The following is a 14,832-nucleotide window of genomic DNA, read 5'->3' on the forward strand; positions in this document are numbered from 1 at the left end:
TAGGATAGTACGGGTGATCGGTGACCAATATCTAGTTGGTGCGATTGAGACATAACCACTCAATTATCCTTCGGTGAATCTCTTTAAATGAATTAAAATATGTTCTGCTTCCCCTACCACACGGGGTGAAGTCCCGATCTCGAGGAGCTGTCGTGAGACTAAACAGATGGCCCCAGTACTTTTCCACGCAGAAACAACACACTATTCTTTCTTCGGCTGAAAGTTATCACGGAAGAGGACATTAAACACTCTAAATAAATGTCCCAATGACATTTATCCCTTTTAAATCGGGAGATGAGCCCCTAATTTGAGTTTTATTAATTTTCTACCTCGTAGGTAATTAAGTTGGCCAGTCCGATTCCAAGATGGCTTTCATATTTCGTTTCAAAAAAGTTAGTTTCCCCTCATTCTGTGAGTCTTGAGGAGGGATGTCTTCTCTCGAGTGATGTCACAGGGAATCCCCATTCGTAACCCCTCCCGGGTCTAAGTTGGCTTGGCTTCATCTACGGGGCCCCCGCTACACAAAGGATAATACTGCGCAATAAGTCGCAGACAAAGAAATCTCGTAGAATAATTTTAAAATACACAATTTATCTATCTCAATGGTATGAATATTAATTAGTTTTGGTATGACCTCTATTAATAATATGAATATTAATCATTTTCAGCGTTCTTTCCCTTTAATAGCATTGCGCGCGTAATTATGGAAATCGATATCAACCCAAGGTCCTTGGATCATGCCCCTGTCGGGTTCAGTATGAAGCGGCATCCCTCTGGGCTTTTAGGACTTTTATTTTGTTTTGATTGAATAACATTTGGGGCATTATGTACAGAATAAGCCACTGTGTTGTGGTAATTGTAATTAACTGTTCGGTGTAGATTAAGAAATCTCTGAAAGGAACATCAGCGTTAAGCATTCCAACTATCAAGTTTGTTATGTAATCATGAAGGCTGTCTGTTGTTTCATCAACACAGATCCAGACATAAGTTTCTCCAAGATTCCTTTGATTCTTTCCATAGCTTCTTTCGTAGGCTGGGTTTGATGGGACTGACTGGTGACAGGTGTGTTGCTGAGTTCAAAATGGAATGCTTGCCGCTCAAATAATTGTGACATAAATAATCTCTCCTCTTGGTAAATATTTATAAACAAGTCAATAGTAAAGCTTTAAAGATGACTGGAATCAATTACTCTTATGTACTAATAAAATGACAGCAACTTGAATGTGTATTCTGTTTAAGCATGCTGCTTTTGACTTAGACTTTCTGTTTTATTCTACCATAGAAATAAGAAGTCTGCTGGGCTATTATTGCTGAATTTTAATTTATTTTGATATGTGCACAAAAGTGACAAGGGATATTTTACATGCCAACATCATAGAACATTAGATTGCATTGCATTTTTTGATAGTATCCTCTGCTATTTCGTATTATCGATAATTTGTGCAGTACATACCAAATCTTTAGCTCCCTGTATGTGAAGGAGCTGAAGATGTCTAGGAGCCATGCTGAATCCACAAGACTGTCATTGAGGCTGCTAAAAGCTGTCAAAAAGGGAAAAAGAAGTTGTGCTTCTGGCATGGAAGAAATGTGACAACTGAGGCTTTTCTAAAGAAAAGATCTGACCCTTTCAGTCCTTATCAAATTATGTTAAGGAAAGGTGACATGAACTACAGGCAGTTATTTTGTCAACTGTCTGATTAGTTCTGGGAAAACATTTTTGCAGATATAGAGACTGTAAGAGACCATATAGGAACTCACCAAAAGTCCTCAGAGGAACCTCCACCTTGAAGGCATCCTAAGTCAGGATGAGACAGATTTCTTTTCAAATAGTTTCATCTGAGGAGCATTATGTGTATGAGCACATGAATGAACTAAGTATGTCATCTGTAAAACCGTACCATATCTGAACATTCCATGACAATTAAAATGAATGCACGTCGCCATATGACCTATCTGTGTCGGTGCGACGTAAAGCAAATAGCAAAAAAAAACCAGAATTAATGCGAAACAGTAAGTCACCCAATGATCATCACAACATATAGTCACATGTAATTCACTTGAAATTGAAAGATTTTAAGGACTTAGTGAACAAACATAAAATATTTGGACCATCTCTTTGTTTTATATCCTCACTTGAGTAGGAGATACAGGGCTTTCTGTGCTGATACGACTGCTAATAAATATCGACATTGTTAAGTTAATGGTGCAAAATTGTCAAAAGAAATTTTCTATCTTTGTTAAAATTTGCAGATGGTAGTGCTTGAACTATGGGGTTCCTGAAGTGGTGATGGCCAATTATGGATGACGAAGGATGTTCAAAACAGCATTATTGAATTTTGATCAATGAAACACTCATGGGGGTGATGGATAATATTCTCACCATTGTTACAAGTCCATCATTATGGGATCTTCAGTGAGTGTGATGTTTCCCCCCTTCAGAATGTACATTTATTTATTTATTTGTTTGTTTGTTGTGCCAGGAGCACTAAATTCGTCTACGTATAAAATACAAATTTTAAACACAGACTTGTATACATATTATGAATGACAAAATGTAATGGAATAGAAAGTAAGAGCTATTTTAGTCATTTCTATAGAGCAGATTGTAACATCAACAATTGGATTCATGTGTCTTCAGTCACTGTGGCACGCCAATGGTCAAACTGCAGTATGTGACTGAGAAGCAGAGATAATTTTTCATGACTTTGGACAACAAGCTGTACTGTACTATCATTCAGAAATTATCCCCATTATGTCTTGAATATGTTCACCTCTATCGTACATAACGTTACTATCAGATTCCTTAGGAGAAAAATATCAGTTTAACTTACCATATTAAAGGTGTAAGTGGAGTCATAAAATCATTTAAGGAACTTATTGAAGATTCCGCTTGGAAGAATGGATAAAAATGCTAGTATATTATTACATATTAAGACTACATATTTAGAGAAGCCTTGGAAGAAATAGAAGGAGGAATTTTGATAAATGGAGTGAGATTAAACAACATCCAGTATGCTGATGATGCAATTGTATTTGCTGATACTATCCAAGCGCTGCAATCACTAATGGATAGAATTGTAAGAGTCAGCAGCCAATACAGGCTTGACATAAACACCGCAAAGACAAAACTCATGGTTATAAGTAAGGAAAATATTTCCGGAATAAACTTGGTTATAAATCAAAAGAGTATAGAAAGGGTAAAACAATATTCATACCTTGGAACCATAATAAATGAAGACTGGGATTGCTCACAAGAAGTCCAGGTACGCATTGGAAAAGCAAGAAGTGTGTTCCAGAAAATGAGTAATGTGTTTAAAAGCCACAATATAACTTTAGGGACTAAAATCAGACTTCTGCACTGTTATGTATTTTCTGTTCTTTTATATGGTGTAGAGATATAGACCTTAAATAAAAACACAGAGAAGAAGCTGGAGGCCTTTGAAACATGGCTTTATAGGCGGACCCTGAGAATATCTTGGACTCGGAGAATTACAAACGTGGAAGTAATGAGAAGTATGAACACAACACCTCAGTTGATCAAGATAATCATGATCGCCAACATCCGAAACGGATAGGCACCGAGAGAAGAGAAGAAGAATATTACATGCAGAACGTTGATCACTTTGTATTCAGTTCCTTGTGATATTAAAATCTGCCCACCATGTGCCAAACATGCACTCCCAGTTTCAGGCAGAGTGCTTTGAGACTGTGTAAGGAAGGATGTCACTATTATGTTTCAAGGTGTTTTGAACGTCCATAATATGAAACTGGCCAGTTTACTTTGAAAGGCAAATTAAAAAATAGTGTTACACGTAGAGAGATTTACAAATATATTTATTTATATGAAATTCTTTCCATCTCTTCTGCTCTTCTTTACCTATTAAAATAAAAAGAAAAAGGAATGGAAGTTAAATACTGTTGCTTCTTCAGTAATATGAATAAATAAATAAATGAAAAATTATTATTAACTTTATGACCTGGATCATGGGCTAATTACCTGTATTTACACAATCGTATGGCTACTTTAAAAAAAAATTCTGCTTCTGTTGGCATCAATGTAATCTACAGGTTACAAAGTTAGAAGAAGGGATTTCTGGAACATGATTTCTTGCATTATGTTCTTAACACCAACATGATGTAATGGTGATTTTCCCCACCTGCCATCACTACCCAAGTATGTGTTGCTCCCAGTCAAAGTTGTTTTGGAGTTCCCTCTTCAAAATTCCCTCCGTTATGCCAGGATGGACACCTCTCTCTGGAACAACAAGACTTTCCGTATATAAATGAAAACAATCCACCAATTCAGTACACTATTTATTCAGATAAAAGTTGTTACCTGACAGCAAATATTAGTACATGTTTTGTCCACGTAGTTTATTACCTTCAGCTAAATACTATCTGTACTATACCATTTACACTGAATTATTAACACTATGAGCCCGGACGTTTCAAGATGGTGTCACTACCCTGTGCCGGCGTAATTTAGACTCTCAGAAAGAAAGTCACAGTTCTGTCAGTTTTTGCATTATAAATTAACAAATTTATATACATATTGTACAAAGAGTGGACTATCCCACGAAATAAAATAAAAAATGCTTACCTTCAGCATTGGAAAGGAACTTAGGCTACAATATTGGTCCATTCTGATATCCTTGTTCACGCACTTGAATTTCTAATTCACTAGAAAAGTTCGATAGTTTTTAGTCACTGAATAACAGAATTACACATTGTTATTCCCAATACTTAGATTTGGTATGGTAACACTCAAAACATTCTCCTATGCAAAGACCTACGTCACATTTACGACAATATGGTTGTCATTTTCTTCACAGCACGACCGGTGTTATGTTTGGACTTGTCGTAGCAAACCTTGCACGTACACTGTGCGTGTCCTTCCTTCTTCGCGCCTACCACAGGTATTCTGTGTGGAAAATGACCTCTTCCTAGTAGCCTTCCCGCAGTTGATGCCCGTGATTCTTCAGTAATTTCGGCCCCAACACTACTCACCAAATCATCCGCTAAACATTCACAAAATTTCGAAAGGGGTAGTTTTTGTGAAGAAGCCTTACGGTACAGTATATAGGCATTCACTATGGCAAGATCAAACAGATGGAAGATTATTTTTTTCCACCACTTGATCGATTTCCTTGTGAATGCATAATATGTCAACAATTGGTCGGACTTATCAACACCAATTTTGAATTTGTTATAATCTACTACTGCTGATGGTTTGGATTTCTCGTGGCTCCCTCTTGCTGCGGGTACTTCAATCATGTCATCATCATGTGCAGTGATCAGCATATACACGTCTTGAACATCTCGCCATTTTATTGCTAGAAGGTATTCTTTCTGCAATGACATTTTTTCACCCTTTTTCAGTTTTTTTGTGAACTCTGATTTTGGCATTCCTTTCTGATTTGGCATCACGGTGCCATCTGCTTTAGTCTGACAGTCCCACAGATGGTCATAAATGGTGGGGCTTGAAAACCATCTGTCCATATACACTGTGTGCCCCCTATTTTTTACTGGTTCGCACAGTCTGTCAAGAACATTGAAGGAAGAATTGTAATTCTCCACTGTGACATGGGCCCCAGAATACACTTCTGTGGCTTTCCTCTCATGAACACACGAAAAAATATACGTCCCCGAAATGGATTGTCAATGATTCATCAGGAGAGTAACAATTCTGAAAACTTGTTTTCAGGCAGTCTAGTATTGGTCGGATTTTGAACAGAGGATCGTAGCCTGGATGGTCCCTTTGTTTTTGCTTGTCATTGTCGTTCAGATGCAACATTGTCAGAATAGCGAGAAATCGGTCTCTCGACATTCCAATGGCCTTTGCGTAGTCAGTTTTTAGAATTGGTGTTGTGCTCCAGTAGTCCCGGAGAAAAGGTTTACGAATCAAACACATGTGAATCACTACTGCCAAAAATAACTTTAGTTCATTCAGAGTCACTGGTTTACACTGCGCATGCACTGATTTAGGTTTCAAAGGGCCTTCTTGCTTTTAGATATATTTGTTGTAGGGCATATCTGTTACTTTCCACTCGGATAACATTCAGTACATTACTGTCAAGAAATAAACTAAAGAAATCTAGAGGTGAAGATTCTGCAGAAATACCAAGGTTATTAGCATTCAGTCCTGGTGCACCAGAAAAAAAAAACGGGCCTGTTCACAGGAGTAATATCTTGTTTCCATTGTGTTCCCGTGCTTCTCACCGCCCTTTGTCTTTTTGCGACTGGTTCTTCTGGTGATGAATCTGATGATTCAGCATCCTGAGGGACTTGTATATTTTCATTCTCTTCTGCACTATCACTTTCATAAAGATCAGAATCTGAATCGTTCACAAGTTCCGTAATAATCTGTTCACTTATCCTTGGGCTGTATGCACACGTAGGATTTCCTTTACTTGTACAAGGTCCGGGATCCATATCTCAATAATTATACAGTATAAATCGACTACTTGAGAGATGATTGCAGACTGTTGCCTCACTACACTTTCATTCTAAATCTGTGAAGTCATATAATCTATCATTAGAACACACGCACATAAATTTTAGCTTATCTAAACAGAGCACGCGGGGAGTAATATGTCAGCAATTAGGTAAGACTAACTGAGCGCACGTGGCTATGAAACATCGTTCCTAATTGCACCACCAATCACTATCGATCGACACCACCACCTAACGATAGTAAAGGAAATCGACAACATGTCAAAGCAAAAACTAATTCGATAACGTGAATAGCTTTTGAGTGGCTGAATTTCAAAGATCGTGGTAGTAGTATTACTAACAGCGGCACTCAGGCGCATGCCGCGTGGTAGTAATATTACTACTGGCGGGCGCATAGTGTTAAAAGTGAACAATAGAATTGAAAACCATGGGTAAACTAGTATATGGCTCATTAAAATTCCAGAAGGGTGTACCAAATTAAAATATCAATAGAATGTACATGAGTCCACTCATCAAACATCGCACATATTACTGGCAAGCTAATCACTGAAGTCTTAAAATTGTCCTTTGATGTGTTAATACACATGTTCTTGATGTAGTGAGATTCAGATTGCATGTTATATGTAGAAAGTATTTAAAAAACATTTCATTTAGAATAAACATCCTCCAGTAGCACATGTCAGTCTATTTTTTGTTGTGGTTGAATTCAACAGGGATCCATTGCCTTGTAAGTAGTGGGATCTTGCTAATGACAACCACATGTAACTCGTAAAATGTGTGAGCTCTAAAAACCAAGAAAATATCCAAATTAGGTTGAGGACTAAGGCAAAAGAACCTAAACGGGAATGTGGAAGTTAGGTGACAGCTTACTCTCCACTGGCCCTGTTGGAAATTTTCAGGCTGGTCTGCAACCTTGTTGGTTCTCTGTGTATTAACTGAGCGCACCAGCAGTGAAGTGACCATGTCAACCATTGGTGGCAGGGATAGAGAGGGAGGGACCAAAGTGGGTAGTACTAATGTGAGACAAGCATTGTGGAGTGGTTAATTTCTTTTTTTCAGTTTTTTAAATTACTTTGAATGATTCGTCAAACAAGACGTTCTGTTTTTCAGACATCTTATTAAGATTCCCCATAGGGTTGAATCTTTGGTGTAAATGGATAAAAATGTTCTGAAAAGTATTGAGTAATATGCCTTTACTTGAGATACATAGAATATTTAGGTCCTGTTATAAAAATGAAAAGGAATGATTGAAACCCATCATGCAAACTCATGGCCGAAAATGTATTTTAGTTTTTAGGATTAAAATGCTCCTGATATCTGATGCTAAGACTTCCTCTGATTGTCTCAATATAGCTTACTTTGCATTGTTGGTATTTTAATTCATGGACTACTGAGTTTAATAATTTACTAATACCAGTAACTGAATTTCAGCTATAGAAGATTAGAGAATTCTTTTTACTCATATTAAAAGATATTTTGAGGCTTTCTTTTTTCCAAATTAATGTTATGAAAATCAGTACCATTCACACAATTGCTCTTTGAAATGGATTTAAAAGGTACATGGTGGACAAATTAGTGAATAAAATGAAAAACAAGTATCGTACTTTGCTTACCAGTACTTCAAGGAAAGGAAAAAAATTATCAAAACTTTTACATCTAATTCTCTGATCATTTACAATACAAGTTCATTTAATGGCGTCAGTAAATTCTCAAACTCTGAAGTCTACGAACTAAAATGCCCACAATGCCAAGCGAGCTATGAGGGACAGACCAGAAGAAGCTTTAGCATCACATGTCAGGAACCTTTTAATAATAGCGGCTGACAAAGTCACTTCTCATTTGGAGCACTCAGTTAATACACAGAGAACCAACATAGTTGCAGACCAGCCTGAGAATTTCCAGCAGGACCAGCAGAGAGTAAGCTGTCACCTAACTTCCATATAACTGTTTAGGTTCTTTCTTCTAAGTCTTTATTCCGATTTGGGTATTTTCTTCGTTTTTAGACCTCGCACATTTTACATGTTACATGTGGTTGTCATTAGCAATATCCCAGTATTTACAAGGCAATGAATCCCTGTTCAATTTCACCACAACATAAAATAAGACTGATATATGGTACAGAAGGATGTTTCTCCCAAATAAATTTTTTTTAAATAACTTTGGATATGTGACATGCAATTTCGTTCTCACTACATCAAGACCTTGTGTATCAACATACCATAGTCAATGATTAGCTTGTCAGTAACATGTGTGATGTTTTATGACTTGCCACATGCACTTTCAATTCATATTTTAATATGGTACTTCTTTCCAGACCTTGATGCATTATGCACTAGTTAACCCACAATTCCATGGTTCTCTTTTAATAGTTCAGTGTTTTTAAATGACTTTGAATGACTTGTGAGACAAGATGTTCCATATTTCTGAAATGTTGTTAAAATTCCCCATAGGGTTAAATCTAAGTACTGATGGTATTTAGCTGAAGATAATCAACAAAGTGGACAAAACAAGTACTTATATTTGCTGTAGGGTAATAAATGTTATCTGAATAGATAGTGTATTGAATAAAAGGATCTTTCACTTTTGTATATGTTTACTGACATCAATACAGGGCCAACATCAGCCTTTTAATATGTAAAAAGACTTCCATGTTTGGCTTAAATAACGTCTGTCTTCTGCTTGTCCCTCTCTTCCATCAAACCTTCAAGAAGTATATTATTATAGTCATCACTATAGCCATAGCCACATTTTCTTATATTTATCACCGGTATTTCCCAGTGAATCAGCAATATCAGTCACTGTGGCCTCCTACAAATCTATGCTAACATGTTCCAATATTCACACGAAGGGATGTATATGAGAAAATTGAAATTACAATTCTGTGCCCAAGTATAAAGCAGTCATTTTGCTTCATGTGGACAATTGAGAGGTTTTGATCATTGGGTTTGGAACCACTGTTTGAAAATTTTCAAATGATTAAAACTAAAAAACTGGTGTGCAGTATGTGTAAGAACTCATGGGAGAGAATTCTCATTGTCCATATGGTGGTCCACCATACCCATTTAATACATAGAATTTCACCCATGGAGTTTTACCTAAATTATCTTTTATCTTTTATCCCTTCATTTGCATACCCTCCTACCTTGTTTCTGATTTTTGTCACAACTGTCATTCTTCCTAATTTCATATGTTACTTCTAACATGAATAAGGTATTTGAGTCTGTCTGGCTTTCGGTCCTGAACATTAAAGTAAGATCTGAAAACAGATCTATGTCAAGATATTCATTGCCAACATATTGTAGGATAAGAAATTCATCGTCTGTTGTGATGTTAAAGGGCTCTCATATTCCGATAGGAGTGTTAGGGCTAATTGGATATTTCATTGAATGCAGTATCAAGTTTTAGACAGTTTCAAACCACCTTAGTAGTCTGATACAGTATAAAATAAAATCTATGAGCTACTGTCTGATTTAGGAAGGTATCTTTAATAAGGGAGGGTAATTTTTAGAATGATAGTTCTGGGGAATCATCTTTGAATTTTTATAAACATTTATAATGGAATTGGACAAATAAGATCTTCATTGAAACATGTTCTATTTGCATATTTAAGAACAATCTTTTGGGCCTGAGCATATTGAATAGTTTTCCCCCACATTGTGGAAAGACAAAATTTCTAAATACATTATTGCGTGTCTTTATGTACCCTTTGCCACCTTGAAAGGTTTTAAACATTAAAATGTCTGATTTAATATATCTCACAATCGTATTTTTAATTTTTTCATTACAAAGGATGCATAGTCATCACAGTGATACATTTTACCATATTCAAAGCTATTATTTGAATCTTCCATGACTTGATATTTTATGCAGAGATGTGGATTTGGCTGCACTTTACCAAATTGTATATCATGCTGATGAATGCTCTGAGATATACAACGTTCAATACAGAATATCTTCTCAGTGTGTAAAGTTTTGACTGGACTCAAGCTTTTTATATGGAAACAACTGGAGCAAAATTTGTTTATTGCTAAGCTGGTATCTTCCTGCAGAGTTTATCTCATGGTGGTTGCAAATGCACACATTTATTACTTCCAAAGGATAATAGCAGTACTTCATTGGAGTGCTTAAGTACTAATTAGAGTTTCATTCAAATACATGTTAAATGTGTCAGCCCTATGCTTATCTTCCTTCTAGAATGTTTTTTTTTCTGAAATTGTAGTGTTGCTTTTATTTCAGTCTGCAGAATGTTGCACTAGTGGCTGTTCACACCGAGGACAGGAGGCACCAATGTAATCTATGTAAAAGCACGTTCGCTCGTCTATCTAATCTCCGAAACCACATGCGAATTCACTCTGGAGAAAGGCCGTACCTCTGTGATCGATGCTGTAAAACGTTTGTTCAGAAAGGTCATCTTCTAGTACATATGAGAAAACACACTGGAGTAACGCCGTACCGTTGTGAACAGTGCAACAAATCCTTTACTGAAAAGGGACCTCTTGTGTCTCATATGCGAAAGCATACCGGAGAAAAGCCGTACAGTTGTGTTCTCTGCAGCAGCACTTTTGCTCGGAGCTGTAATTTACGAATCCACATGCTTCTTCATTCTGGAAAAAGGCCACATCAATGTCAACGATGCACAAAGTCATTTCCACTGAAGTGTTCTCTTCAGAGACATATGCGAACACATACGGGGGAGAGACCGTTTGAATGTACAGAGTGTAATAAATCTTTCGGTCAGAAAAGTGCTTTGGAAACCCACATGCGCAGTCATACTGGTGAAAGGCCGTACCAGTGTGATCTGTGCACCAGTACGTTCACCAGTAATTTTGCTCTCCAAAACCATATGTTGCGCCACTCTGGAGAAAGACCGTATCAATGCGAACGGTGCACTAAATCATTTACTCAGAAATGTGCACTTCGAGTACATATGCGAACTCACACTGGAGAAAAGCCATATCAATGCAAGGAGTGCAAGAAAACATATACTCAGATAGGTTCTCTTCAAAGCCACATGCGAAAACACACCGGGGAAAGGCCATACCCATGTCATCAATGCAATAAGGCGTTCACTGAGAAATGCACACTTCGAAAGCATTTGCTAACTCACTCCTGAGATAGTGGGAAAATTTCCGTACCAGTTTGACCAATGTAATAGTATATATAATCAGCGTAGTCCGTGTGCAAAAATAGTAACTAAGTCTACACGAAGACCCTATCTTTGTCTACAATATGAAACATCTACTCAGCCAAGATCACTTTGAGCCCACATATTTACTAACTCGTCAGGAAGGCCGGTCTGTTTAGAACGTATGAAATTTTACTTTTTGCTATATGCGCAAACTCTAAAGCTCAACTTCAAAAAATTTCCATAATTGAATATAATAATTGAATGAACATTGAAGTACTCACCCAATTTACGAACTTTTATGTAATGAATAGCTACAGCACTGTCTTGGCAAGTATTGGAATACTAACAGCATTCCAACCTACGAGACAAAGAAGCAAGTCATCAAAGAGATACAGATATTGGAGGTTGAAATACCTGTGCATGTCAAGACAAAGCTCTTGATAGGGGATGAATTGGACGATGTCTAGTTCTATTACAGGGCAGTCATGCTGTGACAGAAAGACTTTCCTTTCACACAAGCTGCTACATATTTCAGGCTGGTCTGCATACTCTGATGTCGAATTTAAGGAAAAAATGCTGGATATTATCTAAACAATACTGTCACAATATGTCCCATGTAGAACGTTTAAAGCGAACGCCAACGAACCTCACTTTCCCCCATTACCTAAAAACCGGGCGAAATTTGCTGCTATATTTGTGCATACCTTCTTTGGATGAATACCGGGGAGACATTTCGTATACTATTCTTCACGTGTGTCATACATAGGGCAATACACTACCAACTCCAGATGTCTCAGTACTAATTCTTTCGTTACAGCTGACAGAAAATATTTGGCTTAAAGAGGAATGTTATAAACTCAGACAACGGAACCAATTTTAATTTATTAATCTTATCACTTCCGAGAGTCTCGACTGGAATGAAATTAAATGGAATTTTAATCTACCAACAGCTGAGTTTGTTGGGACCAACTTCTGCGCCATGCAAAGGAGGAAATTTGGGAAGAGTTAACCCTCCACATATAAAGAACATGAAACTCTCTTTCACGAGCAGGAAGCCATCATAAACTCCTGATGCAGATATTGGAGGTTGAAGTGCATGTTATCACAAAGCTCTTGATAGGGGATGAATTGGACGATATTTAGTTCTACTACAAGGCAGTCATGCAGTGACAGAAGGACTTGCCTTTCACACACGCTGCTACATAATTCATGCTGGTCTTCATACACTGAAGTCGAATTTAATGGAAAAATGCAATGACAGAAGGACTTATATTTCACACTCGCTGCTACATATTTCATGCTGGTCTGCATACTCTGTTGTCGAATATAAGGGAAGAAATGCTGCATATTGTATAAAAGATTGTCACACAGTGTCACATGTATAAAGCTTAAAGCAAAAGCTGACAAATCTTCCTTTCCCCCATTACCTAAAAACAGCGTGAAATTTGCTGCTACATTTGAGGATACCTCCTTTGAATGCCAGAGAGAAGTCTCGCATAGTACTCGTCACATGTGGAATGTCCCTGAATATAAAGGGATATTGCAATTTTGTGTTCGTGGATAATTAGAAGGTAGGAGAGTGTAGGTAATGATATAACTTCTTTATGTTCAATAATTTAAATTATTGCACACTTCAAGTTAGCAGTCAAAGTGGTTTGTTAAAAGAATTGTAGGACAGACTATGTTGTTTCATAGAAGGTATTCCCCTGACTCGGATTCCAAGATTTGGACATTAGGAAAGAGCTTAAATTGAAGGGCAACATATCTATGTTCATTGGGATTTCACTTAAGGCAGAGATTTTGCATTGAGTATGTAGCGCTCCTCATTCACGGTAGGCAGAGAATTCATTGACGCTTGGTGTCAGAGGATGTTGGTATTACCAAAGGACTTGCACTCAGATAAGATGAAGACCGATGCTAGAGGGAAAGATCAGACCAGTGCCGTGGCTATACCGCTTGGAAGTGGCTGCAGCTTCAGATGTTACTCTCCCTATGGAGCCAACTGATAGATGTCAGTTTGAGGAATTTTGTCTGAAGAAGGATTTTGGTACATCAAGACATTTCTAGTAGATCTGGAAGGAATGTCACAGTGCCCAAAAGAGTGGAATGGTAAAATCAGTGAATATGAAGGGAGACTGCAATTTTGTGTTCGTGAAAAAGTTGAATGTTGGAGAGTGTTGGTAATGATAGAACTTCTTTTTGTTGAGTAATAAATTACACACTTCAAGTTACCAGCAAATGCGGTTTGTTAAATGGATTGTGAGACAGAACTGAGAGGTAGTGATGTACTTCTTTATCCAATCATGGTTTTGTATGGATTTTGGTTGTTACAGTATGTTATGATCACTCAAGATGAGAATTTTTGCTTGTCAATGGTTGAACCAATGGAGGAAGGCTGTTGTGAGCCTGTAGGGAGAAAAAGCTTTTATTGATAGAGAGAGAGAACTAATTCCACCAATTTCTTAAAAATTTGATCTAAGTAGGAAGGTAGGTGACTGAGGAACATGGGAATTAGAAAAGCCAGCTACCTGTAAGCTGTGAAGCTGAATATTATGTAACCTTTCATCACCTGTGTGGTTGGAATCATGCTAATACCTGTGAGTTATCTCAAAGACTGTTCTAAAAAGAATCCGTTCTGGAACGCACCAATGTGAATTTTCAAATTTCTAATATAGAAATTATGAAGCATATGAATAATTATTATATTGACTCTTAAAATGCATTAAGTCATATGTTCTATGAATTTTTATAGATAGCAATACCATGAATTGCACATAGTTTTGTTTAATAATATGTAACTTTATTTGTATTTCATCTACATTTCTTATTAAATTCTACTGATTTCACCTAAATGTGCTCCTTTATTGAAGAATTCTGGATACATTACCGTTCTATTTAATTTTGGCCTAATATCCAGCCCTCAAACATGCCATTCGGGTAACATTCTTCACAAACAATGATGCTATGCTCATTGCACATATTTCCTGAACACTTGCAGCATGTTTGGATCTTCTTTCTAGTATTTTTTGAGGACACATGAAGCAATGAATCCTGTTGACTTTCCAGCACTGTCACCAAAGAATTCCCTAAAACTCAACAGCAAGTCATGTCATTCAGCACAATATGCTGTAGTTGAAGGTTGTTGACTCGATTCTTCACAAGATGATGTATTTCCATCAGAGATATCCTCCTGTGAATGTTTGCAATGTGATGATTGTGATGCTGATTACTAAGCAAGCAAAGTGGATTGT

At 37.1% G+C, this 14,832-nt stretch overlaps 1 protein-coding gene across 5 annotated transcripts in view; it reads left to right on the forward strand.

Moving 5' to 3' along the window:
- Positions 1-14,832, forward strand: part of LOC136873653 (zinc finger protein 25) — a 114,784-nt gene that overhangs the window by 25,267 nt on the left and 74,685 nt on the right. For 3 of the 5 annotated variants that reach the window (XM_067146720.2, XM_067146721.2, XM_067146722.2), the window contains one exon: positions 10,690-14,422. The exons of 1 other annotated variant lie outside the window; for it this stretch is intronic. In XM_067146720.2, the coding sequence (XP_067002821.2) occupies positions 10,690-11,566 (877 nt within the window). In that variant the 3' untranslated portion in view covers positions 11,567-14,422. Of the gene's footprint in view, positions 1-2,290; positions 2,414-10,689; positions 14,423-14,832 lie in introns of those variants that run through there. One more of the 5 variants, XM_068228001.1, reaches the window with a different exon arrangement.

Source organism: Anabrus simplex, chromosome 5 (genome assembly GCF_040414725.1).
Source record: "Anabrus simplex isolate iqAnaSimp1 chromosome 5, ASM4041472v1, whole genome shotgun sequence".
NCBI lineage: Eukaryota > Metazoa > Arthropoda > Insecta > Orthoptera > Tettigoniidae > Anabrus > Anabrus simplex.